Source organism: Salmo salar, chromosome 20, assembly GCF_965601325.2.
Source record: "Salmo salar chromosome 20, fSalSal1, whole genome shotgun sequence".
Lineage (NCBI taxonomy): Eukaryota > Metazoa > Chordata > Actinopteri > Salmoniformes > Salmonidae > Salmo > Salmo salar.
This window is the reverse complement of record NC_138310.1, coordinates 34,558,249-34,583,958: the sequence shown is the minus strand read 5'-3', so window position 1 is coordinate 34,583,958 and position 25,710 is coordinate 34,558,249. Positions and strand designations below refer to the sequence as shown.

At 43.2% G+C, this 25,710-nt stretch overlaps 1 protein-coding gene across 1 annotated transcript; it reads left to right on the top strand.

Moving 5' to 3' along the window:
- Positions 1–3,020: 3,020 nt before the first annotated feature.
- Positions 3,021–17,165, top strand: LOC106580502 (cholesterol 25-hydroxylase-like protein). The gene is made up of 2 exons (XM_014161649.3): positions 3,021–3,597; positions 12,260–17,165. The coding sequence occupies exons 1-2, from the start codon at positions 3,134–3,136 to the stop codon at positions 12,747–12,749; spliced, it is 954 nt and encodes a 317-aa protein (XP_014017124.2). The 5' UTR covers positions 3,021–3,133; the 3' UTR covers positions 12,750–17,165.
- Positions 17,166–25,710: the final 8,545 nt, after the last annotated feature.

Here is a 25,710-nt window from a genome sequence, read left to right as displayed (position 1 = left end):
TTCAAGCATGAGACAGTTCATAGTTTCATTTTAGTTTATAGAGGACTGACAACAAAATCATTTCAAAATGAAGAAGTAGCATTGGTTTGAATGAAACATATTGGGAACAGACTAGTCTAGACTAACCCTATTTCACAAAAAATTTGATTCTTACCCTTTGTGTACATGTCTGCTTGTGCCAGATTTGTGGCAACGTTTTTTCTGGATTTGATACATAGCCTACTTAGTCATAACTGTGCAATTGATATGTTTAACTAATACATCATGTTTGTCAAAGCTAGAAAATTTGTATTTTGTTCTAGCAAGAGAAGGAATGGCCTCCTAAGAAACTTTTAAAGTGCTTTACATTTTCCAGATTGACTGACCTTCATGTCTTAAAGTAATGATGGACTGTCGTTTCTCTTTGCTTATTTGAGCTGTTCTTGCCATAATATGGGCTTGGTCTTTTACCAAATAGGACTATCTTCTGTATACCACAACTACCTTGTCACAACATAACTGTTTATCTGAAACGCATTAAGAAGGAAAGATATTCCACAAATTAACTTTTAACAAGGCACACCTGTTAATTGAAATGCCAGAAATGCCATTGAAATTCCAGGTGACTACCTCATGAAGCTGGTTGAGAGAATGCCAAGCGTGTGCAAAGCTGTCATCAAGGCAAAGGGTGGCTACTTTGAAGAATCTCACATATAAAATATATTTTGATTTGTTTAACACTTTTACTACATTATTCCATATGTGTAATTGCATGGTTTTGATGTCTTCACTATTATTCTACAATCTAGAAAATACTAAAAGTTAAGAAAAACCCTTGAATGAGTAGGTGTGTCCAAACTTTTGACTGGTACTGTATATCCTCCTAATATTGTACAATCTGTGTTCATTGGCCTGGGCTATTGTTTGTTCGAATTGAAGACCAGATTGATATCACTTTGTCAGTCAGAGTAGCCACTCATTTCGATCATTGGTGTGGTATTCAAAAAGATTAAAGGGCAGATTTTTTCCAGACCCTGCTAAACATTATTTTATCTATGTCTTGAAATCCTGAAATCACCTCAACTCAACTGTAGCCTATGCCACTTGGCAAACATTATGGCTTTATTATTACATTTTTTTTTCTTCAACAGTAAATGTACCAAGCATCGGATTGCATCTTAGTGGAAGGATTTGACTACAGAAAATGATAGTGTGCAGGGAAGAGGGGTGGGGGGCTATAAAAAACAAAGCCCCATGCCTATGATTTCTGAATCTGGCTCTGACCATAAGAGACCCCATGCAAGAGTTTTGGTTATCGGAAACAGTCTGATTGACTGTCTCATAGATTTAACTGCTGCTATGAATCTACTACCCTCCCACCAAATAACAGACAAGCCTGCCCACTAGGCACACACAGGGGCGGAAATCCCGGGGGGGATGGGGGGGACACGACCCACCCATCCTGGGAAAAATATGATTTGTCCCCCCCAATATATCACTGAAACATAACTATGTAATTTAAATAATATTAATAATACGCAATGAAAGCAATTGTGCTGATTATAGACACTTAATAGCGCATTTTTAAGTTTCAAAAGATTGCGACCCCCCCCGCCCTTTGCCTCACAGTGGTTTGATCCACTGCCAGTTCCTTAGCTTGCTACGTAACTGCCGTGAGGTTAATCCAGTCAATCGCGCACACACACACTAGCTGAATATGCAGAGCTAGCGCGCAAATATTAACTATTAAGCTAGCTAATACCTATTCCATTTATGTGGCGTCGTCAAAGATGGAATCAGCATGCAGATGATGTAAGTTAGTGCTTCAAAGTCCCTGTGATAAGGTTAGCGATAAACTGAAGTCCAAACTGAACAGAACTACACTCTCTTCTACCATTGTCTTAAATATATTTAATGGTCTCGTTGCAAAAGCTAAATTGTCACAAGGGAACTTTTATTTATTTATTTTATTTCACCTTTATTTAACCCGGGTAGCAAAGATTATAGCAAACACCACTGAAACTGAATTGGTGCTCGCTAGCTTTGCAAATTCAGCAATTGTTGGAAGCCAGCCAATATGAAACAAACTATTAAAATTACAAAAGGTTGCAGCATATGTTGTGTAAATGGTGAACTCATACAGCTGTCAACTCTTGTCATTTTAATCCGTTTCACATTTGCTAGCTACCTTTTAGATCGAAGCCCATATAGAATGATTGAAGATGATAGAAGCCCATCTCCTACTGTAAATAACCTACACACTGTGTGTGTAGCCAGTCAGGTAGAAAAATGGCAGAAAAATAAAAGACGGACATCAGAGTATTTTTCAATACACCAAAACGCATAGTAAGAACCCTAGTAGCCTAATATCTCAAAGACTAGTTGATAAAATGTTCATAAGAAAGAAATGAAATTCTAATGGAAATGTTTCACAATGATGTCATTAGGCAGAGCAGGCAACAGATGGCACACAGACAGCAGAGTTGGGGACAGATATGCAGGGACAGACTGGCAGAGACAGGGAGTCTCAGGTAAGTTTGTTGAGTCTTTGTTTGGCAACATTATGAAAGGTTCTCCATTTTTTTGACTTGTAAAATAGGAACATAATTGGAAAATGCCATGGATACCCCCACTCTCAACTTAAACTGGTGACTGAACTAAGATTTGTTAAAGGCAATGGTATTGCTGTTGTGATTAGTTGTGTAGTTTTGGGTACCGGTAGTTAGGAGTACGGCAAACACCTTGTTTCTTTGGTTCCTCAATATACATTTACCATATTACAATGTAGGCTATGTGTTTCAGCACTACTTTTGGTGTCCCCCTCAGGAATTGCTCTTGAGAAAATGTCATGTAATTGTCCCCTCCAAAGTGGATATCAGATTTTCGCCCCTGGGCACACACTGGTTTAATCAAGGTTGTTTCCACGTGATTTCAATGAAATTACATTGAACCAACAGTTGAATTGATGTCTGTGCACAGTGGGTGTGTTCCCAACCATGAAGGAGGAGAAAATAAGTATTTGTATAACTAAATTCATAGCCTACTTTCAGTTGGATTGAAATTGCTGGAGAGGACTGCCGATATTTCAAATAGCCAACACTTGGTTAGATGCTGACTGAGAACACTTCCCGTTGAACATTTGATTTGATTAAATATGAAGCCTATGGCTGACATGAATTGTACTTTTGATCAACATGGGGACCCAAATGGAGATAGATTACTGCTCCAGGTGCTGTGGGATGATCTGCGATCGCGACGGGAGTTCCTCACGTCACCTTATCTGCCCGCATGCTTTGCTTTCCTCATCCACATTCTCCTCTGCTCACCTTTTCTGGTATTTGAAGCGTTGGGATGTTTGTGGCCACGGATACATTTCTACAGGATCTCTAGGAACGCTGAACCGTTGGGGTTGTGTTTGCAGCGATGGGTTGACTGTTTTTGGAGGATTTTTATCAAATACCTGACAACTATTCTCCCGGCCAGCGCGCTTTACCAACGCGTTCGGAATCCAATATTTCCAGAACTTGCGCCATCCTGGAGAGTGCTCATAGCGGAGGTTATCGTGTGCCTACTTCTATTCGATGCGCTGTTCTTCATCTGGCATTATTCCATGCATCGGTAAGCTTTTTGTTTTTATGAGGCACTTTGATGTGTAGTGATTCACTTCAGGTTGTGCATAATATGGCGGCATATTTCATATCATCTGACAAAATGACCCCGCTACCAACATACATTTTTCCCATAGGGGATTTTATAAACACTTCATTTAAGGTCTGTGTTTGGTGTAGGTTTTACCCAGGCGTGACGAGTTGTATAACTGTGTAAGTCTCTCTAGGACATGGTGACTTATCAATATATATATTGCCTGTATTTACCCCCCAAAAATGAAACGCAAATTAGCGGCTAATGTGGCTATCATAATGAACCACAAATGCCATGATTACATTTACATTTAAGTCATTTAGCAGACGCTCTTATCCAGAGCGACTTACAAATTGGTGCATTCACCTTATGATATCCAGTGGAACAACCACTTTACAATAGGCCATGGAAGACCTGGGACATTTTCAACTTCCAAGAATTGTGTACAGATCCTTGCGACATGGGATGTGGGATGATGATCTGGATGAGACTGCAACCAATAGGTGGCAGTAAAATACCAAAATATGTACACATTTCATCCAACTATACTGAACAACAATATAAATGCAACAAGTAAAGTGTTGGTCCCATGTTTCATGAGCTGAAATAAAATATCCCAGAAATGTTCCATACACACACAAAGCTTATTTCTCTCAAATGTTGTGCACAAATTTGTTTACATCCCTGTTACTAAGCATTTCTCCTTTGCCAAGATATTCCATCCACCTGACAGGTGTAACATATCATGAAGCTGATTAAACAGCATGGTTATTACACAGGTGCACCTTGTGCTGGGGACGATAAAAGGCCACTCTAAAATGTGCAGTTTTGTCACACAACACTATGCCACAGATGTCTCAAGTTTTGAGGGAGTGTGCAATTGGCATGCTGACTGCAGGAATGTCCACTAAAGCCAGCCCAGGACCTCCACATCCGGCTTTTTCACCTGCGGGATCGTTTGAGACAAGCGACCCGGACAGCTGGTGAAACTGTGGGTTTGCACAACCGAAGAATTTCTGCACAAACTGTCAGAAACCGACTCGGGGAAACTCATCTGCTTGCTCGTTGTTCTCATCAGCGTCTTTACCTGACTGCAGTTCGGTGTCAGTGGGCAAATGCTCACCTTCGATGGCCTCTGGCACGCTGGAGAAATGTGCTCTTCATGGATGAATCCGGGTTTCAACTGTACCAGGCAGATGGCAGACAGTGTCTATGGTGTCGTGTGGGCGAGCGGTTTGCGGAGGTCAACGTTGTGAACAGAGTGCCCCATGGTGGGGTTATGGTATGGGAAGGCATAAACTACGGACAAAGAACACAATAGCATTTTATCGATGGCAATTTGAATGCAAACCTGAGGCCTATTGTCATGCCATTCATCTGCGGCAATCAGCTCATGTTTCAGCATGATAATGCACATCCCATGTCGCAAGGATCTGTACACAATTCTTGGAAGTTGAAAATGTCCCAGGTCTTCCATGGCCTGCATACTCACCAGAAACGTAACCCATTGAGCATGTTTGGGATGCTCTGGATTGACGTGTACGACAGGTTGTTCCCGATCAAAAAAAGCTTCACTTCTCCTGGAGTTGCCTTGCCATGAATGTCATGTCGACCGTACTCCTGTTCTTTCTGAAGCCGCATTGTGACTCTGGCAGCAGTTCCTCTGTGATGTTGTTCACCAGCCAGTGTTGCATCACCTTGGCCAGGACCTTGCTGGCAACAGCCAGAAGGGATATCCCCCGGCTGTTGCGCAGATGGACTTGTCACCCTTGTTCTTATTGATCATGACAATGTTTGCATCCTGCCACTGTTGAGGGACGATCTCCCAGTCCCAAACCTCAGTGATGTACTGGTGGAGCGTTCTGGTGCAGAAATAACCTCCCTTCTTAAGTAGCTCTGCCGGGATGCTGTCAGCGCCAGGAGCCTTGTTGTTCTTGAGAGAACAGATAGCTGATAACACCTCTTGGAAGGTTGGCAAATGGTTGAGGTCTTAAATGGGTGGACGAACAGGCAGTTCTTCCAGGAGTGGTCTCTAGGAGAATGCTGATTGAGTAGTGCTTCAAAGTGGTCAGCCCACTTCATCAGGATCTGGTTTTAGTCCTTCAAGAGAGTCAGACCATCAGCTGTTTTCATGGGGGTGATGGAGCGACATAGATAGCTTTAGTTGAGTTGTAGAAATTGTGCATATCGTTTTTGTCGGCATAAATTAGGACCTATTCTCACCTGGAGATTAACCAGTATCATACGGTGATTTGTCCAGCATTCTGCACCTCTCATGGCAGGTGTCAGCAGGATGTCATTAGTATCAGAACGTCTCACTATGACGTAGTCAATCAGGTGCCAGTGTTTGGAGTGTGGGTGCATCCATGATGTTGGATATTTGTTCTTCTGCTGGAACAAGGTGTTAGTGACAATGAGATCATGCACGGCACATAGAGTTAGCAGTCTCATGCCGTTCTCATTGACCTGGCCAACACCACGCCTACCCAGCACTCCATATTTTGTTGTTCTGGCCCACCCTTGCATTGAGGCCACCCAGCAGAAAGATCTTGTCATTCATGGGGATGCTGTGAATTGCCTCATCTAGTGACTGGTAGAAGCAGTCCTTTCTGTCATTTTCAGATGGTAGCGTTGGTGCGTATCCACTGAGACAAGTAGCATATCGCATCTTGGCTGGGGGGATAAGGAGAGACATGAGTCTTTCACTTATGCTGACAGGTGTTTCGGTGAGGCTGGGTAGAAGGCTGTTCTCAATTGCCAGTCCCACACCGTGCTGATGTTGTCCACCCGGAGGGTAACCTTTCCAGAAGGAACCTGAGTGAGACCAGGAACCTGGTCTCACTCAGGGAAGCAATGTCAATGTTGTAGCGCCTTAGTTCTGCAGCAATCAAAGCTGTTCTCCGATGGAGTCTATCGCTATTATTGTCAGTGTCCAAAAGAGTTCTGATGTTCCATGTCGCCAATCTCAGGGGAATTATTTTCTTTAGCATTTTTCAATAGGTACAGTAGCCTATCCAGGATGGAGTGAGTGGACAATTTTTAGGCCACCTTTTCTAGGCCTCTCCCCAGCTGGGGTGAGCAGTGTAGCTCCTAAATAGGGCTAATCAGTCACACAGTGGTCTGACGAGAGCAGCTTCCACTCAAGTCCCAGCTGCTGGCGACCATAGTAGCCCTGTGCCACTGGCGTGCAGGGGTATGATTAAGGGCTCCTGGTGCATTCACTCCTGCCCCCATCACCAGACACCCCAAGGCCGCCAGACTTTAGTCCGGTTTCTGGTTGAGGGCTTCACCAAGGTCAGAAGTCGATACCTGCGCAAAGGAAGTTATTTAAAGTGCCGCTGAGGGTGTGCAATCCCCAACAGCACTACTTCACTGTAGGAAGGTGAAAGTCCAGTGACAAGGGGGAAATCCAGGACGACCAGTATTTTCCACAGCTGCAGGAGGCTGCCGGAACTCCAGTCTGTCGGCGTCCGCCTACCGCATGCCGCCAGCACGCTTCTTTTCTCTCAGGGTGTGATCCCCTAGCCTTTGTTGTACCAGATTAACCCACAAGGCAGTAGGACAGTGGTTGATTGCTGCCAGGACGTGTCCACACAGAGGTGGGCCTGTACAGATGCATCTCTGGGGCCCACTGCTGCTCCCAGGTCCCCTGCCGGTTAGCCTGGAGTTTCAAGACAACCAGTTAACGTGTGCCACCGTGAGGAGGCCTGACAGGAGTGTTGGTCATGGAGAGGCTTTGTACCGGCAAGGGGAGACTTGTGCATGAAGATGCTGCCCAATTCACCACAAGGGCTTGCCGGCGGCAGCGAGCTGTAAGCGAGAGTATGCAAACATGTGGTAAGCGGGCATGCCACTAAACTCTACCTAGGCACTACTGCACTAGACGTGTCACATGCACCCTGCGTTTGCCCGTCGCGCACACACACACACACACACACACACGATAATATTATTGTGAAATATTATTACACACACATATACAGCACCAGTCAAAAGTTTGGATACACCTACTCGTCCAAGTGTTTTTCTTTATTTTTTTAACTATTTTCTACATTGTAGAATAATAGTGAATACATCAAAACTATGAAATAACACATAATAGTAACCAAAAAAGTGTTAAACAAATCAAAATATATTTTATATTTGAGATTCTTCAAAGTAGCCAACCTTTGCCTGGATGACAGCTTTGCACACTCTTGGCATTCTCTCAACCAGCTTCATGAAGTAGTCATCTGGAATGCATTTCAATTAACAGGTGTGCCTTGTTAAGTTAATTATTTGGTAAAAGACCAACTGGCAACATAATTATTTCATAGTTTTCATAGTTTTGATGTCTTCACTGTTATTATACAATGTAAAAATAAAGAAACACTTGAATGAGTAGGTGTGTCCAAACTTTTGACTGGTACTGTATAATAAATAATGTTCTAACAAAATGTCCATATCAACAATCAAAATTATTGAAAATGCAGTTCAAAATGTCAATAGTGTCTCAAATGAAATTCTAGCTAGATAAATAAAATACTTCAAAGTTATATGCTCTACATGTATTTTCATTCAACAGTAGCCTAACCCACAAATTGCAAGGAAAATGTGTTTTGGCCTACCTTTCCTAGTAAATTAAGTCTATTCCTCTGTCTTTTAGGGTGAACCTCTCAGTGACAGCGTTGTACGGCCAAGGATAACAAAATTATCAAACCTGGCTTTCATTGAAACACTATTGTCCAAAGTGTTGTAAAACATTCCTCTGATCTCTGATCGGCTGTCTTACGTAGAATTATGTAGACACGCCCAAATGTGCAGAGTTTACCGCAGACTTACCCACAAATGTTTAGGCAATACGCATGCACAACATATAAAATAGTCTCAATGCAACAAATGAAGATAGGCAAAGCAGTGATTCTTTTGCTTACCCTGTCCTCCCCATGGAAATAATAATGTCGCTAAAGGAGATGGCTGCCGTTTTACGATCCCGTAGCCAATTGTGCGATTGTGTAGGTTTTTTTTGCGTTATTTGTAACTTATTTTGTACATAATGGTTCTGCCACTGTGTCTTATGACCGAAAATAGCTTCTTGATATCAGGGCAGCGATTACTCAGCCCGTACTGGAGGAATTCTTCTTCAACAAGTCGGACGGGAAGGATTTACTTTGGACGCCCAACAGGGCCCTCATCCCCGTCATTCGCAGGAGGAAAAGACGGAGATATCGTGGACGACTGTCCGAGTGCCTTGTAAGGATCCGTCGCCGAGAGGGTAATCTACCTTTACCATCAGTCCTATTAGCCAACGTACAATCAATCGATAATAAAATAGATAAACTACGAGAACGTATATCCTATCAACGGTACATTAAAAACTGTATCTTAAAACTTTAATATCTGAACGACGACATGATTAACATACAGCTGGCGGGTTCTATGCTTTTTCGGCAAGATAGAACAGCATCCTATGTATATTTGTAAACAACAGCTGGTGCGTGATCTAAGGAAGTCTCAAGGTTTTGCTCGCCTGAGGTGGAGTATCTCATGATAAGCTGTAGACCACACTATTTACCAAGAGAGTTTACATCTATATTTTTCGTAGCTGTCTATATACCACCGCAGACCGATGCTGGGACTAAAACCCACTCAATGAGCTGTATATGGCCATAAGCAAACAGGAAAACGCTCATCCAGAAGCGGTGCTCCTAGTAGCCGGGGACTTTAATGCAGGGAAACTCAAATACGTTATACCTAATCTCTACCAGCATGTTAAATGTGCAACCAGAGGGAAAGAAACTCTAGACCACATTTACTCCACACACAGAGATGCGTACAAAACTCTCCCTCACCCAACATTTGGCAAATCTGACCATAATTCTATCCTCTTGATTCCTGCTTACAAGCAAATACTAAAGAAGGAAGCAACAGTGTCTCGTCAGATGAAGCAGATGCTAAGCTACAGAGCTGTTTTGCTAGCACAGACTGGAATATGTTCTGGGATTCCTCCGATAGCATTGGGAGTACACCACATCAGTCACTGGCTTCATCAATAAGTGCATCGATGACATCATCCCCACAGTGACCGTACGTACATACCACAACCAGAAACAATGGATTACAGGCAACATCCACAGTGAGCTAAAGGGTAGAGCTGCCACTTTCAAGGAGCAGGACTCTAACCCGGAAGCTTATAAGAAATATCGCTATACTCTCCGACGAACCATCAAACAGGCAAACAGGACTAAGATTGAATCGTACTACACCGGCTCCGACGCTCGTCGGATGTGGCAGGGCTTGCAAACTATTACAGACTACAAAGGGAAGCACAGCCGCCTGCTGCCCAGTGACACAAACCTACCAGATGAGCTAAATTACTTCTATGCTTGCTTCGAGGCAAGTAACACTGAAACATGCATGAGAGCACCAGCTATTCCGGACGACTGTGTGATCACGCTCTCCGTAGCCGATGTGTGTAAGACATTTAAACAGGTCAACATTCACAAGGCCGTAGGGCCAGACGGATTACCAGGATGTATACTCCAAGCATGCACTGACCAACTGTTAAGTGGCTTCACTGAAATTTTCAACCAGTCCCTGACTGAGTCTGTAATACCAACGTTTCAAGCAGAACACCATAGTTCCTGTGCCCAAGAACACTAAGGTAACCTGCCTAAATGACTACCGACCCATAGCCATGTAGTGCTTTGAAAGGCTGGTCATGGCTCACATCAATACCATTATCCCAGAAACCCTAGACCCATTCCAATTTGCATACCGCCCAAACAGCTATTCATTGAATGCTATTCATTGACTACAGCTCAGCGTTCAACACCATAGTGCCCTCAAAGCTCATCACTAAGCTAAGGACCCTGGGACTAAACACCTCCCTCTGCAACTGGATCCCGGACTTCCTGATGGACCGCCCCCAGGTGGTATTTTTTTTTAATTACATTTTTTATTTCACCTTTATTTAACCAGGTAGGCCAGTTGAGAACAAGTTCTCATTTACAACTGCGACCTGGCCAAGATAAAGCAAAACAGTGAGACAAAAACAACAACACATCTGCCACGCTGATCCTCAACACGGGGGCCCCTCAGGGGTGCATGCTCAGTTCCCTCCTGTACTCCCTGTTCACTCATAACTGCATGGCCAGGTACGACTCCAACACCATCATCAAGTTTGCCAATGACACAACAATGGTAGGCCTGATCACTGACAACAATGAGACAGCCTATAAGGAGGAGGTCAGAGACCTGGCCATGTGGTGTCAGGACAACAATCTCTCCCTCAACGTGATCAAAACAAAGGAGATGATTGTGAACTACAGGAAAAGGAGGACCGAGTACGCCCCCATTCTCATCGATGGGGCTGTAGTGAAGCAGGTTGAGAGCTTCAAGTTCCTTGGTGTCCACATCGCCATCAAACTATCATGGTCCTAACACACTAAGACAGTCACAAAGAGGGCACGACAAAGCCTATTCCCCCCCAGGAGACTGAAAAGATTTGGCATGGGTCTTCAGATCCTCAAAAGGTTCTACAGCTGCACCATCGAGAGCATCCTGACTATACCTCTATACCAGGCGGTGTCAGAGGAAGGCCCTAAAAATTGTCAAAGACTCCAGCCATCCTAGTCATAGACTGTTCTCTCTGTTACCGCACGGAAAGCGGTACCGTAGCGCCATGTCTAGGTCCAAGACGCTTCTTAACAGCTTCTACCCCCAAGCCATAACTCCTGAACAGCTAATCAAATGGCTACCCAGGCCCATCTTTTACACTGCTGCTACTCTCTGTTTATAATCTATGCATAGTCACTTTAACTCTACCTACATGCACATATTACCTCAATTACCTCGACTAACCGGTGCCCCCACACATTGACTCTGTACCGGTACACCCTGTATATGGCCTCGCTACTGTTTAATTTACTGCTGCTCTTTAATTATTTGTTACTTTTATTTTCTATTTTCTACTTATCTTTTTTTTGTCTTAACTTCATAAAGCGTTGTTGGTTAAGGGCTTGTAAGTAAGCATTTCACTTTAAGGTCTACACCTGTTGTATTCGGTGCATGTGACAAATAACATGTGATTTGAACAGTGACTGGAGTCAGGAAGGAAGGCATGAATACCCTGGCTCCTTCCTGAGGTTTTGATGCAGTTTTAGCAACTCTTGAAATTGAGCATAAAAACAACTAAAATCATTGAGAAAAAACATTAGATAACAAAAAAGAATAATTTATATAATTGTGTTTTTTTTATTTGGCTTTTCATAGCAGCTTTTTTTCTTAGATTATCACAGGGTAAGCACTGCCTACCCTGACTGCACGTCACTGCTTCTCAGGGCCTTCCTGTATGTAAGCATATCATGGCATCTGCCAAGAGTGTGCTCACCCTGTAACTGCAGGGGTCACTGGTTCAATCACCAGAGCATTTCACAAGCGTTTCGCTAAACTGGCAATAACATCTGCTAACCATGTGTATGTGACCAATAAAATGTGATTTGATTTGAGGTGTCACTGGTTCAATCACTAAAGCCTACTCCTCTTAATTCACCACACACCTATGTTTTTGATAATTTAATTGTAACCCAGACAACAAAGTTATAGACCAACACAATACAGTGCATACACATCAAAGTTCTGTCTCTATGGTCCCCAGGGTTCCTTGGCTGTATCGGATGGTCCATCAGGCTCACCACCAGAACCGGATTACCTTTGCCCTGATTGCCCAGGATGCCAGCCCGGCTGAGCTCCTCTCCCTGCAGGTGCTGGCCCTGACCAGTGCCTGGGTGGTGGGCTGCCACCCTTTGAGCGAGGCCCTGTTCCACCTGCTCAACACCTGGCTGGCCGTAGAGGACCACTGTGGTTATGACCTGCCCTGGGCCCTCCATAGACTGCTGCCCTGTTTCGGAGGGGCCCCCTTCCACCAGGCACACCACCACGTCTACAGGGGGAACTACGCCCCCTACTTCAGGCACTGGGACTGGCTTTGTGGGACCTACCTGAGGGTAAGGGAGGAGGCTGGAAGGAAACATGGAGGGAGGACAATGAGGAGGAGGAGGAGGAGGAGAAAAAGCCTGGTATCTGACGGTGTATGTGCGGGGCATGCGTGTGTTAAAATTTATGCAAGCAATGAAGCAATCAAATAACTGACAGGTCAGTTTTCACTCTCAAAATTACTTTTTTTTATACAACAAGCAATTTTGTTGTTTTTCTAAGTACAACAAAGCTTAAATCACATCAGGAGACCACTTTTGAGGTGTGGGGAAGAAAATAAAACTATATATTTTGCAGGTTTTAGTTCCCCTTTTAATTTCAATTGAGCACATCAAGAGACTGGTTTTTGGCTGGCAGTGTTTCTGTACTGCATGTGCAATAGCAGAGTTTGCAAAACAAAATACCACCCGATTTGATACAATTCATTCTACCAGGTAAGCCTACTTTGCAGTTAACATTTAATTTGGAAAGTTTACTGGAAGGCCTTTAGAAATTACTGTTTCGGCAATGTTAACTGACTTGCCTAGTTAAAGTTTAAATGTAAAAAAATATATTAAAAAAATTAACTGGCTGCACAAAGTGGTAGACACAGGCATTCCCATGCCATTGCATCTTCAGAAAGTTGCAATAAATACAAATCACAGATGCATTCTTTAATATTCTTTACATGTAGGCTTTGGATTGAACAAATCTGTGCTTGCTTTTTCCTCTAGGGCACTTAAATTTTCTTTTTAAATGTAACATTTATTTAACTAGGCACGTCTGTTAAGAACAAATTCTTATTTACAATGACGGCCAAACCCGGACGACGCTGGGCCAGTTGTGTGCCGCCCTATGGGACTCCCAATCCCCTGGCCAGTTGTGATACAGCCTGGATACAACTTGGTAACAACAGCCACACAGTGAAGCCTCATCTAGCTCTCTCAGTCTCACGTCAGAATTAGACGTTCGTCCATGTTTCTCAAACATAACAGTTTGAAGTTGTTGCAAATTTCAAAGTGTTTAAGGTTAAGTTTATGCATTAACTCCGAAATCTTAAAGTTAGGCCTTAACTCGGTGGTTAAGGTTTGGGATAGGCATAAAACAAAAATCTCAAAAACAACTTTCTGTTGCTGGATTCGAAATTGCAGAATCAGAGACAGAATCAGATGCTTGTCGTGGAAATAAGTCACTCTGGGTTCATTCTTTTGTTATCTGCACGTGGGTGATGTCTTCACCCCTCCCTGGCTTAGTTTCCCAGATGCAAGGATGATTTAGAGACAATGAAGAATTATTCTAAACTCCTGGTTACACCAACCACATATTTTGTATGTAATGCAGTCTTTAACTAATTTGTCAGCTCAAGCCGTCTCTGGTGACCATATGCCCAGATTAGCTGCAGGGAATTAGTGGAGACCATAAAAACACAGACACTAACAGGACAGAAATATCCTCCTATTTGTTAAGTATTAATTGCTAACTATTAACATCAAACAAATCAGCTAAACATGCAATTTTTCTATCACAGGCTTTTGAGACAATAATAAGAATAATGCATTTTATTTGGAAGATGCCTTTCAGGACACCTTACAAAAAATCTAGTGCTGTACATAAAATCAATTCCATTCATGAATTCAAATGAATTTGAATTATGCTTCATTATTTACAGCTTATCAATTTCAAAATAATGGACGGGTTCTGGCACGTGCCACTTCACACTGATACCATGTGCAGGAAACGGTAGCTTATCACTGTCGGCTAGGCTACACTGTGTAGGCTACTCAGCGTTAGCTAGCTAGTTAGCCAAGACTTGGCTAGCAAAAACAAGTAAAATGGCCAAACAAAGCTCACTGTTAAACTTGTTCAAGAGACCTTGTATAAAAGAGGATGTTGGACCATTTGCCAAGTTGTTTGATATCATAGATTTTGCCATGAATGGCCTCCAATAAAATGTGTGTGTGTGTGTGTGTGTGTTTTGTAAATTCCGGGTGCTTATGTGTTGATTCATATGGGACTTAGGTATGGCAGCGAACTCAATATGTGATGAGCATAGATGTAAAGAGACAATGCTGGTCCTTTGGCTAAATTGGCATGTTTGTAATAGACTGTTAATAGCTTGTTATAATCACTCTTATAGTCAGGCTATTTATTCTACTGTCACTACTAGCCCAGCTAGCACATAACGTTCTGATAACCATGTGTTTCTTAGAGCTTCGTAAGAGCGTTTTTTTCCTCTGATTATTTTCAGGGGTGAAAGTAAGGCGCTATGGTCCGGTGCCAAATATATAGTGTGGGTACACTGTACCGGTAACACATGAGCCTATCAAAAATAATTAAAACAAAATGTCAAGAAAACTGTAGGCTATTACACCACTTTTTATCATTACTGCATGTTAGAGGCATGAAAAATGAGCGAGTGGTGCTGTAGAAAAAAACTGTTAAGCATTCACCCAGGGTTTATTCAATAGTGACCTGCGCAGGGGAGACCTTTTCTGGATGCAGCCAGCATTGGACTCTTAGACATGATACATTTGTGATATTTAAGCATATTACCCAGCATCCTTTTCTGCATTTGAAGTTTTGAATTATAATACGTTGTTCCTGATATTTAGCTTATTCAAATGTTTTGATGTTCATTTTCCAACTGAATAATGTTGTACTTTTAATTATACGTTACACATTTGTCAAGGTGTGTGCGTACTGGTAGCGAAGTCAGGTGCAGGAGAGCTGTCACGTCCTGACCAGTAAAAGGGGTTATTTGTCATTGTAGTTTGGTCAGGGGGTGTTTGTTTTGTGTGTTTTGGTGTTTTTGGTTTAGGTTCTGTTTTCTATTTCTATGTTTAAATCTAGTTTTCTATTTCTATGTTGGGTTTTTGGTAGGATCTCCAGTTAGAGGCAGCTGTTTGTCGTTGTCTCTAATTGGAGGCCATATTTAGTTGAAGTTTGTTTCACTTGTATTTTGTGGGTGGTTATTTCCTGTATAGTCTGTGTACCTTATGGGACTGTTTCGTCGTTTGTTTCTTTTGTTTAAGTGTTATTTCTAATTAATTAAGAAGATGAGCACTTTACCCACTGCGCCTTGGTCCAATCCTTACGACGCCTATGACAAGAGCAAAGATTTGTGAACAGGCGCACACTTTGAGGCAAAAGTCACAAGAATTATGTTTAACAATAAACATCTTCGTGAAAAAACAAACCAGTCTGGAGCGTCAACAACACACACGTATCACAAACAATCTTACACAAAGACATGAGGGGAAACAGAGGAATAAATACATGTAGTGTGATTGGGGAATGAAAACCAGGTGTGCAGGGAACAAGACAAAACAAATGGATACATGAAAAATGGAGCGGCGATGGCTAGAAAGCCGGTGACGTGGACCGCCAAACGCCGCCCGAACAAGGAGAAGAGCCGACTTCGGCGGAAGTCGTGACAACATTACACATTTTTTGTATGTTAATGTTTTACTGTAATGTGAACAACTGGTCACAGTTGTCAAAAGTGTTACTTGTAAATGGCAACTCCAGCCACAACTATTTGTAAATAACTGTTGTAACATTGGCTGAGAAGATGCTTTGGTCAATCAAGGTAACCTTTTCATGGCTAATTACAATAGTCAATGTGGTTAATGATTAGGTCTATTTGTAAAAGTATGCTTGGAAGATATTATAAATACACTTTATTTGTAAAGAAAATACAAATGACCATCATCCTCTAGTGGCCTCATGGGTGGAATGTTATTCATATTTTTCATAATTTTCTTTTTTTTCCATTTTTTTTCCCGGTGTTTCTATTTAAAACGGTTCTGTTATATTTCAATCTGCTGTGATGCTGTGATGTAAATAAAGTGTAATATTGGGATGCAACCTCAAAATGTAATACATTTAACGCTATATCTGACATGGTGCAGGTTTATTAAGCCCATACCCATGTGTGTGAGGTGTATACTTTTGTTTCAAAGTAGATTTGTGTAATACTACCAAGAAACACTCTTTGTGACCTTGATTTAGCCAACTGCAGTAAAAGGTTATTAATTGATCATGCTAGTATACTAATAATACAATGAGTTTGATTGGCAGTGATGTAAAGTACTTAAGTAAAAATACTTAAAAGTACTATGTAAGTCGCTTTTGGGGGTATATGTACTTTCCTAAACTATTTATATTTTTAACAACTTTTACTCCACTACATTCCTAAAGAAAATATGTACTTTTTACTCCCATACATTTCCCATGTGGCTCAGTTGGTAGAGCATGGTGTTTGCAACGCCAGCATGGCGTGTGCAACGCCAGGGTTGTGGGTTCGATTCCCACAGGGGGCCAGTACAAAAAAGTATGAAATGTATGTATTCACTACTGTAAGTCGCTCTGGATAAGAGTGTCTGCTAAATTACTAAAAATGTAAATCAAAAAGTACTTGTTCAAAGAATCAGGAAGGACAGAATTGTGGTCCAATTCACACACCTATCAATATCACGCATTGTCATCCCCACTGCCTTTGATCTGGCTGAGTCACTAAACACAAATACTGAGTTTGTAAATAATGTTGGAGTGTGCCCCTGTCTGTACATTAAAAAAAACACAACATCGTGCTGTTTGGTTTGCTTAATATAAGGAATTTGATGTATAGCATTTACTTGTACTTTTTATACTTTTACTCAAGTATGACAATTTAGTACTTTTTCCAGCACTGTACTTAATTACATTTAAAACTAGATAGTTTTAGACTTTTACTCAAGTAATATTTTACTTGTTGACTTTTACTTGAGTAAAAGTAAAGATGCCTTAATAGAAAATGACTCAAGTATGACAATTTAGTACTTTTTCCACCACTGTTGATTGGTCAACTACATATAAATATTTTTTTACACTAAATAAGAATTGTAGTAAATACATAAATACTAATACGTTGAGAAATATACATCAAATGTACTTAAGGTTTATTCAAAGTACAGTGCATTCCAAAAGTATTCAGACCCCTTCCCCTTTTCCACATTTTGTTAACAAAAAGTACATTTCACTCTACTTGAACTCAATCACAGAAAATGTTTTCTGGCATACGGATAAGTACTGAGTAGTAACTGCTGTATTTCATTAAGACTCAGCGGTTTCATAATAATGTCACAATGGTGGTCCAGGAAAGTTTACATGATACAGAATCAGAGTCCATAAATACCCTGGAAGACCACAAGATGTCTTCATTGAGTCAATTTCTGACTGATTGTAACAAAGGGCTCAAGTCAATAACTTGCAACATGTAGGCTACTCAGTAGAGTCACAGCGTGGTTGGGGAGAAATAGATGCTAGACTGAGAGTGAAACCATGAATCATAGACACAGGAAATAGTTGTTTTTTACAGTACATAGTAATAGTAAGAGTAATACCTACATGTTTCAAACAGACCACCATAGTCCCTGTGCCCAAGGAAGCGAAGGTAAACTGCCTAAATTATTACCGCCCCGTAGCACTCACGTCAGTAGCCATGAAGTGTTTTAAAGGCTGCTCATGGCTCACATCAACAGCATCCTCCCGGATACCCTAGACCCACTCCAATTTGCATACCGCCCCAACAGATCCACAGGTGACGCAATCTCAATCGCATTCCACACTGCCTTTTCCCACATGGACAAAAGTGAGAATGCTGTTCATTGACTACAGCTCAGCATTAAAAACACCATAGTGCCCACAAAGCTCATCACTGAGCTAAGGACCCTGGAACTAAACACCTCCCTCTGCAACTGGATTCTGGACTTCCTGATGGGCCGCCCCCAGGTGGGAAGGGTAGGCAACAACACGTCTGCCACGGTGATCCTCAACACTGGGGGCCCTCAGGGTTGTGTACTTAGTCCCCTCCTGTACTCCCTGTTCACCCACAACTGCGTGGCCAAACACAACTCCAACACCATCATTAAGTTTGCTGACGACACAACAAGGGTATGCCTGATCACCGACAACGATGAGACAGCCTATAGGGAGGAGGTCAGAGACCTAGCAGTGTGGTGCCAGGACAACAACCTCTCCCTCAATGTGAGCAAGACAAAGGAGCTGATCGTGGACTACAGGAAAAGGCGGGCCAAACAGGTCCCCATTAACATCGACAGGGCTGTAGTGGAGTAGTTCGAGATTGTCAAGTTCCTTGGTGTCCACATCACCAACGAACTATCATGGTCCAAACACACCAAGACAATCGTTAAGAGGGCACAACAACACCTTTTCCCCCTCAGGAGACTGAAAAGACTTGGCATGGGTCCCCAGATCCTCAAAAAGTTATACAGCTGCACCATCGAGAGCATCCTGACCGGTTCCATCACCGCCTGGTATGGCAACTGCTCAGCATCTGACCGTAAGGCGCTACAGAGGGTAGTGCGTACGGCCCAGTTCAACACTGGGGCCAAGCTTCCTGCCATCCAGGACCTATATACTAGGCAGTGTCAGAGGAAAGCCCAAAAAATTGTCATAGACTCCAGTCACCCAAGTCAAAGACTGTTTAATCTGCTACCGCATGGCAAGCGGTACCGGAGTGCCAAGTCTAAGACCAAAAGGCTCCTTAACAGCTTCTACCCCAAGCCATAAGACTGCTGAATAATTAATAAAATGGCCACCGGACTATTTACATTGACACCCCCCCCCTTCCATTTATTTTGTACACTGCTGTTAGTAGCTGTTTATTATCTATGCATAGTCACTCCTATGTACAAATTACCTTGACTAACCTTTGCCCCCTGTATATAGCCTCGTTATTGTTATTTTATTGTGGTACTTTTTATTATTATAAAAAAAAAATTATAACTCTTTCTTGAACTGCACTGTTGGTTAATACATGTTGTATTCGGCGCATGTGACAAATAAAGCTTGATTTGATTTGAAATCTCTGTGCAGAGCGTGGAAATGTGCAGATAGTTTCAGACATCCCTAAACGTCATTACACTCCACAGATGCCTTTGTGCATCCACTAGAGCTACTGAATGAGCTGCTGCTGCCTGAGGTACAGTACAGAACAGTAGTGTTTATTCCTGGCGACGTGTGGCTCGCCCTAGCTGTGATGAACATTGGTGGGGTTTGAAGGGGGAAGACAAGCCTGGGGGCCATCCCTGGAGGATGCAGGCACACACGTAGCTCTTCACCACACAGCTAGTCCACATGTCAAAGTGACCTCAGCACAGCTTCCTCAGGACAATTGGCCTCCCACAAGTGTGCCAACTATCTCCCTGATCAGTGGGGCTGCGGGGCAGAGAGCTGGCTGAATGGAGGGCAGCATCGTCGACCGTACGCCACACATCCCCCTGTCCTCATTACAGGCAATTAGGAGGTTTCCTCCCTTGTAAATACTCACGTTCGATGATTCCTTACATCTCACAGCTCCCTCCCCCTTTCTCTCGCTTGCTCGGTCTCTCGGTATCTCTCTGTCTCACTCTGCCTCTCTCTCTTCTACTAAACCTCTGTTCTTTATCTGTGTATCTATTATTTATTCTCTCTCCTCTTCTCACTTGTACTATTCCTACGAGCATGGATAGATAATTACACAAAATCACTACTGGAAGAACACCCACAAACACACCCTTGCACAACTGACAGAGTAGACACATACAACGACAGAGTAAAGTTTAGGTCTATGTGATGTCTTGTTGTCCAGCTGCAGTGCAGGATGAGGGGGATCAGCGTAAGGAGCTGGGTTGCTATTGAGATTATCTGATATGGGCCTGAGGGATCCAGAGGGAGTGATGGGATGGGAGCTGTCCCACGTCAGAGAAAAGGCAGGGCAGAATGACAAATCAAAACACATTTTCTAGCTTTGAAAAACGAGTGTATTACTTAAACATAATTGCACAATTATGCCTAAGTGTTTTTCACATCCAGAAAAAAAACTTGTTTTCATAAATCTGGCACATGCACCCTTACACTAAGAGTAAGAATCTATTTTTTATGATAGTCAATTAATGCGTTTAAACACTGCATGTTTTGAGAATCGTGTCATTCTGTAGCATGAGCAGTAGCCATAGAAACCACATTCATGAGTTATCGTCAGCACAACCATTAAAGACTTCCTATTTCAACATGCTTCCTAGACTTGGGCATTAGCTGACAGTGGCCACACTCCTCTTTTCAGTGGTTTCTGTAAATATTAAATTAGTGAGCTCCTACACCGAGGCTTGCATGCTAGCATGTTGACGTCCAGTCGTCCAGTAATTGGTTAGGGTCCTTGCCCTCTGGTCTGCAGCCATATATAGATGGCCTCTGCTTTCATCTAACACGAGACGACAGAGGTCACTGATCTCATAGTTTCCTATTTTTTTCTTGCCAAAACATCACAATGTACTTGTCATTAGTATGGTGACTTCAAAGAGCTGTGTCTGTGAATCACTCAGACATGAAGTTCTATGGTGTAGGACTCTTCAAGAAAAGTGCGTCGATGTTACTTAACTTTTCATATTTTGCAGTTAATGAGCTTTTGATGCACGTATTTGATTGGTGGAGGCATGTTTTGTCAAGTGTTATGTGTATTGTTGAACTAATCCTTTCATTAGTTCATCGTTCTATCCAAGATGGCGTAGCAGTTCAGACGTCCTTTACCCTCCTCTTGTCGTGTCCCGTGTATATATATATTTACATATTTTTCTTTGCATTATCTTTTTACATTTTTTCTTCTAAAACTCAACCTCAAAGCACTCTCCTGCAACCCGCCTCACCAATTTAAAAAAGAAAGTTTTATTTACCTCAAATCCGAAATCCACAACAGAAGCTAGCCAGAGGTTAGCCATTTTCACTGGCTAACGTTGGAGTTCAGCTAGCCACGGTTAGCTGTCCTCAGCTATCCATTAGCTCGAAAAGCTATCGCCAGTTTTTGTACAGCGCGACTCAGACCAGAGCACACCGGACCTATTCTCTCTCCTTTCCCCGATTTCTACCGCAGGCTCTGGACATTTACACCTGGATCTTGCAGCTAACTAGCTGCTACCTGAGTGACTATTGGCAACGCCGGTCCCGGAATTAACACACATTATTCCGGAGCTAGCCAGCTGAAGAGTTCCGTCAGCCACTCGTGGGCTTTTCCTGAGCTAGCCAGCTGAAGTGTCTCCTGGGCTACAATCACCTATCCTGACCCGCTTTACTGCCGATGCGGAGCCCCAACGGGCCTTCACGACTGGACCACCGACGTTATCTGCCCGAGGGAGTTATCCAACTGGCCCCTCCGTCGCGACGTAACCTGATCGCCCATCTGCGGCCCACTAATCGTTAATCGTTAGCTGTCTTATCGGCTGCGATCTGAATAGGTCTATCGGACACTTTTCTTGGGCCACTATAACTAACTATTTTGCCAACTTGGACTGGTCCCCCCTTCCACACGGAACCCCACTAACCCACAGACGGAAACGCACGAGGTGGCTAAAAACAGACCTCCCTCCATCTTCCACCAGCTTGCTACCTATGGCCCGGCTAGCTGTCTGAATCTCACTGGACCCTTTGATCACTCGGCTAAGCATGCCTCTCCTCAATGTCAATATGCAATGTCCATTGCTGTTCTGGTTAGTGTTTATTGGCTTATTTCACTGTAGAGCCTCTAGCCCTGCTCATTATACCTTATCCAACCGCTTAGTTCCTCCACCCACACATGCTATGACATCTTCTGGTTTCAATGATGTTTCTAGAGACAATATCTCTCTCATCATCACTAAATGCCTAGGTTTACCTCCTCTGTACTCACATCCCACCATACCTTTGTCTGTACATTATACCTTGAAGCTATTTTATCGCCCCCAGAAACCTGCTCCTTTTTCTCTCTATTCTGGACGTCACAGACGACCAATTCTTATAGCTTTTAGCCGTACCCTCATACTCATTCTTCTCTGCTCCTCTGGGGATGTAGAGGTGAATCCAGGCCCTGCAGTGCCTGGCTCCACTCCTACTCCCCAGGCGCTCTCTTTTGATGACTTCTGTAACCGTAATAGCCTTGGTTTCATGCATGTTAACATTAGAAGCCTCCTCCCTAAGTTTGTTTTATTCACTGCTTTGGCACACTCTGCCAACCCGGATGTCCTAGCTGTGTTTGAATCTTGGCTTAGGAAGTCCACCAAAAACTCTGAAATCTTCATCCCTAACTACAACGTTTTCAGACAAGATAGAACGACCAAAGGGGGCGGTGTTGCAATCTACTGCAGAGATAGCCTGCAGAGCTCTGTCCTGCTATCCAGGTCTGTACCCAAACAATTTGAACTTCTACGTTAAAAATCCACCTCTCCAAAAACAAGTCTCTCACCGTCGCCGCCTGCTATAGACCCCCCTCGGCCCCTAGCTGTGCTCTGGACACCATATGTGAACTGATTGCCCCCCATCTATCTTCAGAGCTCGTGCTACTAGGTGACCTAAACTGGGACATGCTTAACACCCCAGCCATCCTACAATCCAAGCTTGATGCCCTTAATCTCACACAAATTATTAATGAACCCACCAGGTACAACCCCAAAGCCGCAAACACTGGCACCCTCATAGATATCATCCTAACCAACGTGCCCTCTAAATACACCTCTGCTGTTTTCAACCAAGATCTCAGTGATCACTGCCTCATTGCCTGCACCCGTAATGGTTCAGCGGTCAAACGACTTCCACTCATCACTGTCAAACGCTCCCTGAAACATTTCAACAAGCAAGCCTTTCTAATCGACCTGGCCCTGGTATCCTCGAAGGATATTGATCTCATCCCGTCAGTAGAGGATGCCTGGTTATTTTTTTTAAATGCCTTCCTCACCATCTTAAATAAGCATGCCCCTTTCAAGAAATTTAGAACCAGGAACAGATATAGCCCTTGGTTCTCCCCAGACCTGACTGCCCTTAACCAACACAAAAATATCCTGTGGCATTCTGCATTAGCATCGAACTGCCCCCGCAATATGCAACTTTTCAGAGAAGTTAGAAACCAATACACACAGGCAGTTAGAAACGCCAAGGCTAGCTATTTCAAACAGAAATTTGCTTCCTGCAACTCAAACACTAAAAAGTTCTGGGACACTGTAAAGTCCATGGAGAATAAGAACACCTCCTCCCAACTGCCCACTGCACTGAGGATAGGAAACTCTGTCACCACCGATAAGCGCACTATAATTGAGAATTTCAATAAGCATTTTTCTACGGCTGGCCATGCTTTCCACCTAACTACCCCTACTGCATTCAACAGCACTGCACCCCCCACAGCTACTCGCCCAAGCCTCCTCCATTTCTCCTTCTCCCAAATCCATTCAGCTGATGTTCTGAAAGAGCTGCAAAATCTGGACCCCTACAAATCAGCTGGGCTTGACAATCTGGACCCTTTCTTTCTAAAATTATCTGCCGAAATTATTGCAACCCCTATTACTAGCCTGTTCAACCTCTCTTTCGTGTCGTCTGAGATTGCCATAGATTGGAAAGCAGCTGCTGTCATCCCCCACTTCAAAGGAGGTGACACTCTTGACCCAAATTGCTACAGACCTATATCCATCCTACCCTGCCTTTCTAAGGTCTTCGAAAGCCAAGTCAACAAACACATTACCGACCATTTCGAATCCCACCGCACCCTCTCCGCTATGCAATCTGGTTTCAGAGCTGGTCATGGGTGCACCTCAGCCACGCTCAAGGTCCTAAACGACATCGTAACCGCCATCGATAAGAAACAATACTGTGCTGCCGTATTCATTGACCTGGCCAAAGCTTTTGACTCTGTTAATCACCACATCCTCATCGGCAGACTCAGTAGCCTTGGTTTCTCAAACGATTGCGTCGCCTGGTTCACCAACTACTTCTCTGATAGAGTTCAGTGTGTCAAATCGGAGGGCCTGCTGTCCGGACCTCTGGCAGTCTCTATGGGGGTACCACAGGGTTCAATCTTGGGCCAACTCTTTTCTCTGTATACATCAATGATGTCGCTCTTGCTGCTGGTGAATCTCTGATCCACCTCTACGCAGACGACACCATTCTGTATACTTCTGGCCCTTCTTTGGACACTGTGTTAACAACCCTCCAGACGAGCTTCAATGCCATACAACTCTCCTTCCGTGGGCTCCAACTGCTCCTAAATACAAGTAAAACTAAATGCATACTCTTCAACCGATCGCTGCCTGCACCTGCCCGCCTGTCCAGCATCACTTCTCTGGACGGTTCTGACTTAGAATTTGTGGACAAATACAAATACCTAGGTGTCTGGTTAGACTGTAAACTCTCCTTCCAGACTCACATCAATCATCTCCAATCCAAAGTTAAATCTAGAATTGGCTTCCTATTTTGCAACAAAGCATCCTTCACTCATGCTGCCAAACATACCCTCGTAAAACTGACCATCCTACCAATCCTCGACTTCGGCGATGTCATTTACAAAATAGCCTCCAATACCCTACTCAACAAGCTGGATGCAGTCTATCACAGTGCCATCCATTTTGTCACCAAGCCCCATATACTACCCACCACTGCGACCTGTACGCTCTCGTTGGCTGGCCTTCGCTTCATAATCGTCGCCAAACACATTGGCTCCAGGTCATCTACAAGACCCTGCTAGGTATAGTCCCCCCTTATCTCCGCTCACTGGTCACCATAGCAGCACCCACCTGTAGCACGCGCTCCAGCAGGTATATCTCTCTGGTCACCCCTAAAGCCAACTCCTCCTTTGGTCGTCTCTCCTTCCAGTTCTCTGCTGCCAATGACTGGAACGAACTACAAAAATCTCTGAAACTGGAAACACTTATCTCCCTCACTAGCTTTAAGCACCAGCTATCAGAGCAGCTCCCAGATCATTGCACCTGTACATAGCCCATCTATAATTTAGCCCAAACTACTACCTCTTCCCCTACTGTATTTATTTATTTTATTTATTATTTTGCTCCTTTGCACCATATTATTTATATTTTAACTTTGAACTTTCTTCAAATTATAAATCTACCATTCCAGTGTTTTACTTGCTATACTTTATTTACTTTGCCACCATGGCCTTTTTGGCCTTTACCTCCCTTATCTCACATCATTTGCTCACATTGTATATAGTCTTATTTTTGTCTACTGTATCATTGATTGTATGTTGTTATACTCCATGTGTAACTCTGTGTTTTTGTATGTTGTCGAACTGCTTTGCTTTATCTTGGCCAGGTCGCAATTGTAAATGAGAACTTGTTCTCA

What these genes read in the sequence shown, in the direction of transcription:
- LOC106580502 (XM_014161649.3), top strand. Translation starts at nt 3,134, where the DNA reads ATGAAGCCTATGGCTGACATGAATTGTACTTTTGATCAACATGGGGAC. An exon ending in TGGCATTATTCCATGCATCG is followed by an intron (nt 3,598 to 12,259) that starts GTAAGCTTTTTG and finishes TATGGTCCCCAG; the next exon opens with GGTTCCTTGGCTGTATCGGA.